At 51.5% G+C, this 4,391-nt stretch overlaps 1 protein-coding gene and 1 pseudogene across 2 annotated transcripts; both read left to right on the top strand.

Moving 5' to 3' along the window:
* Nucleotides 1-290: 290 nt before the first annotated feature.
* On the top strand, nucleotides 291-2,573 carry TEOVI_000247000 (uncharacterized protein; the record flags this gene model as incomplete). The annotated part of the gene is made up of 1 exon (XM_067225546.1): nucleotides 291-2,573. One exon carries the CDS (start codon nucleotides 291-293, stop codon nucleotides 2,571-2,573), a length of 2,283 nt encoding a protein of 760 aa, XP_067081647.1.
* Nucleotides 2,574-3,435: 862 nt separating this feature from the next.
* On the top strand, nucleotides 3,436-4,230 carry TEOVI_000246900:pseudogene (annotated as a pseudogene). The gene has a single exon. A coding segment is annotated over exon 1 (795 nt).
* The last annotated feature ends 161 nt before the right edge of the window (nucleotides 4,231-4,391 follow it).

The raw sequence follows: 4,391 nt of genomic DNA, 5'->3' as shown, positions 1-4,391 counted from the left end.
TGTGTGTGTGTGTGTGTGAACGTGTACTTGAGATATTAATAATTCCCAATCTCTGCACACTGCCAACACCGACCTGACGCTAAAAGGATGGGTAAAGCGATGAGAAAGCACTGTTGGTCCTTTCGCTCAGTGTCTCCCCTTTTGTTGGGAAAAAAAACTTGGTGCGCTGCCGTGTTGACGCATGGCTGGGTCGTCTGTCATGAATTCTACTTGCCCCGAGGTAGTACGCCTTCCTGTTTTTCAACCTTTTCGGTGCCTCTATTTTAAACATGTAAACCCGGTTAGAAAAAATGAATCAAAGCCCGTTTGATCACCCACGTAGTTGTCACGGAAAAGAAGTCGGGTCGGCCTCTGATACAGCGGCCCGCTCGGCATGCACTCGGTGCCGGGGGGCCGCTACCCATGGGCTTGCCGTTGGCGAAACCGTCTATGCTCCTAAACGAAGTGAAGGCAAACCTTTACGCTATGCATTGGCTGAGGTCACAGGGATTCAAGCAACCGCCAGAACAGTAACAGTTAGCTTCCTGGGCACCGAACCTGGGGTCGACGACGAAGCGGTTCCGTTTTACACAGTGGTGCCGTCCCCGGGTGAGGTGATTCCAACAGTTGACAACACAAACGGCGGCGCGTATTTTTCCCCTTTTAGAAGGGTTGGGAAAAGTGGTGCAGGTGCGGGATCTACGTTAAACCCGCCTCGGGGTAAAGGTGGTAAAACGCGAGTGGACCCTGCGAAAAATAGCAACGACAATGAACTTAGCGGCGTAGAGGTATGCAGGCGCAACGCTGAGGCGCCGGAAAGAGGAATACCCACACTCTGCCAACTCGCCGAAGCGTTCCCCAGTGACGTGCAACAAAGGAACGGCTGGCGTGTGCTTTGTGTTCCTCACCACCACGACGAGAGCTTCAACGCATTCTCCGCACGTGCATTTGGTGCCGCCTGCCTTACAATGAATGGGTGCTTGAAGAGCGCTCCCCGCACCACGGGAGGGTGGGTAGTGCTTTCTGTGTTCACGACGTACGACAGCCTGCATCACTTCGATGTTTATATGACTCTTCGTGGATACCGAGTGTGCCTCGCTGATGGAACCGTACACCCCACAGGTTTCCGCGGTGGGCCAGCGGTTAGCAGCATACAATATGATGAACGGGAAACGTTGTGGCTTTGTATTCTCGCCGACGACATAGCAAATGAAGGGTCTGCCTCAGCCTTGGTTGGGGAGTGGCTCCCGTGTGGGGTGCAGCGGCAACATCCTAACGCAGGCAAATGTGGTGACAATTTAATAAAGGTCGGTGTTGTCCAGTTCGTCGAGGAGTGGAAAAAGGAAAAGGTTGAAAGTGAGCCTTGGATGGAATCGGATGACGTTGAACGCGCCATAAGGAAGCTTCTTGCTGCTGTAGGCGCTGACGCTCACACGCTCATAAAGTGTCATCTGCCCGACCACGTGGGTGAAGACGAGCTTGTGATAAGTTCTCTTATGTCTGATGGTTCGACCGTAATCGGTTCAAAGTGGTGGAAACAAAGTAGGAGCTCATCAACGGTCCGACAGCGCACGAGACCGACATTCGAGCTCTGTCTGCCGGCAACGTCGTGGCAGATTGACCTACTCAGAGCGCTTGAACCCAGAGGTGGTTTGATAAAACAGGAAGACACTGATTTTCCACCGCCCTCCGCGTCAAATGCCGCGGACAACGAATATGCGCGTGGTCGCGTCTCTTCACCCACGCCTCTGCAAGCAATAGCTAACGGGGACGTTTTCAACACAGCGTTGTCCAGGGCGGTTGCGTGTGGCGAAGGTGCTGGGCTGCTAAGAGACCTACAGCGGCGGGTCGTGTGCAATGCAGGGTTCCTAGGTGAGGAGGTCTCGCCTCTATTTTGCGCGATACATGCTGTTCTCCAGGATGTGTTACCGCAGCCGGAAAGCGGTACAGCAGTGCAGTGGAAACGAGTTGTGATTTGCCTCCCAGGTGTCAGCAACCGAGCAAGCGCGTCCGTTGCTTACCGACATGCCATACAACGATTCCTCTACCCATGGAGGCTGCACTTCCTAGCGACAGACGAGTGGCAGCGTACAAGTGACTCGGCGACGATGGAGAGCCTCTCGTGGCTACAAATGGGTGGCGTAATGCTTCTCAGTATGGAAGAGCCGCTCTGTCAGCTCAGCTCCCTCAAAGAAGAAGCTGACATCGTGATTGAGTGTGGAAAGTGCTCGGCCACACCCCGGACCCCCAGGGACGGAGTGACACACATCGTGCTCTTTTCGGAAGTTGAGATTCCCGGAGGTCCCACACCTTTACTTTCCTCATGGCGGCCGGCCAACAAGGCAATAGACCGAGCTCTTGAACAAGCTGTTGTGCGGCGAACAATGTCCCACACACAGCCCTCAGTGGGCACACACATCTTTATGAAAGCGGCGGCACTGATTGAAGAGCTTGATGGAAAGGAGAATCATCAAACAGAAAGGCGAATGCTTTCGCGTAAACGACAAACTGTGGAGGATGAGGCTTGGGTACATTTGAGGAAGTTTGCTGTGCATTTGTTGGTTTGTTCCTGTCACTTCCAGGAAACAAGGTAGCACAGGGGTCCGCAATCCACTGTTGTATCATCACCCTTCCACTTACTGTACCAGACAGTGTCATAGTGGAAGTACTTACGGACGCAGTGCGGAGGATCAGGGAAATTGTGCACCAGTTAATAACCCTAAGTGGGTGGCATCTTTGAATATCATCATACAAAAAGGCGACCTCCGTGCAACGTCCATGCTGATCATGCTGTCGCTGATCAAGAAGGGTATTGCTGGCACCTAAGCCCTATGATTGCACCACTTTCGCAGTGACGATTACACGCGTTCTTTTGGCCGTACAGCGCAGCAGTTGGTAAAGGAATTGACTGCCACACGTGCAAGCGGACAGGTGGTGGCACTCTTCGCCGCGCCATCCGTGGTGTTAGCACCATGCCGAGAGGTAACCAAGTTGCTGCGCCCCACCGAAGGCACTCTGTCTCGGGGACGCGTGTACGCGTGGGAAGTTGTGTTGGTTTTGAGTTTTTGCCGCCGTATAAACGCAGGTGGCACATTGCGAGCCGGCACGGTGATCGCAAAACTCCGTGAGATCGCGCCCTGAAGCACTTTCGTCTATGCACAGCCTGCAGCGCCGTGAAGATGCGATAAAGTTGGTCTCGTGCCCCCAACTAATGATGACCCGTGGGCGCCCGGTGGAGGAAAATCCATTGAGCCGTGGCATTCACATACACGGAAAACAGAGCCCTACTTATGGGCCCGGTTGTTTTACCACGTAGTGTCTACCCGCACTCTCCTGTACAGTACGGTGCTCTCCAAAATTTTTCTGCTCTCTACCTTGCTCAATCGTGGCGTTGATTTTCTTTTTTTTTTCTTCTTTTTCTCATATGGTCTTCAGAACTGGAAGTCGTTAAAAACAATGAGCTCCACGAGGGCTGCTCTATTATGCATTGGCATCGCCATAATGTACAGTACGGGAGGTGACTGCTTCAGGCTCTATAGGATAACCAGGCAACATAAATGCAACGAACTATCAAGCACATTCAATGAATACAGTCATGCCTTCACGAACTCATGGAGAAGTTTCCAATTCTCCCTGAATACCGCCAGATCCGCCAAAAAGAGGTGCGAAAGCGTCATGAACATAAGCCAGGACAAGGAGGTGTCGGAGAGCATTAATGAGGACAGAAAGAAGAAGGTGGATAAATATTATGATGCTATCCTATACATTGAACCACAAATAGGAAACTACGAAAAGGAACTACATGAAACGCTTGCTGAAGTGCACGAAAAATGTAGCTTTTGGTTTTTGTATTTGCCAATGTCAACTGAGTTCCTAGAAAGCACGAACAGCAGGCTAGCGGAGGCGAAAAAGATTTTGGAAAAGATGATCGGTCTTACTCACGAGGCAAATGGGTACGCAACAACCGCGAAGAACATGGAATGTTCCTTTGAATTGGTTGGACAGAAGGTTACGGAGAAAGAAAGGGAGTCTGATTCCAGCGACGCCAACGCAGCGCCCACCACCCCTGACTCGACATCTCAGACCCACTCACCCAAGCAGCCAGTTCCACCCGAGGACGGTGATAAACACAAAACACACGGTGATGATAAAAAACACGACCACAAGAAGCATGGCGACGAAGACGGTGAAGATGAGGATCATGAAGACGAAGAAGAGGGAGAAGAGGAAGAAGCCGGCGACGACGAATAATATGGGAGTGAAAGGAAGAATAACACCGGCGGCCGTGCGGAAAATGACAAAAGATCGCGAAAATTCCGAAAAGGAACAATATTGAAGCAGAAGCAGATTAAACTATGATACAAGTTGAATGTAAGAAGAAGTCAACGGATTTTATTTGATTGGGAACACGA

Source organism: Trypanosoma equiperdum (genome assembly GCF_001457755.1).
Source record: "Trypanosoma equiperdum strain OVI genome assembly, contig: ctg_553, whole genome shotgun sequence".
NCBI lineage: Eukaryota > Euglenozoa > Kinetoplastea > Trypanosomatida > Trypanosomatidae > Trypanosoma > Trypanosoma equiperdum.
Note: the sequence above shows the minus strand (reverse complement) of the source record. Positions and strands in the feature narration are given on the sequence as shown.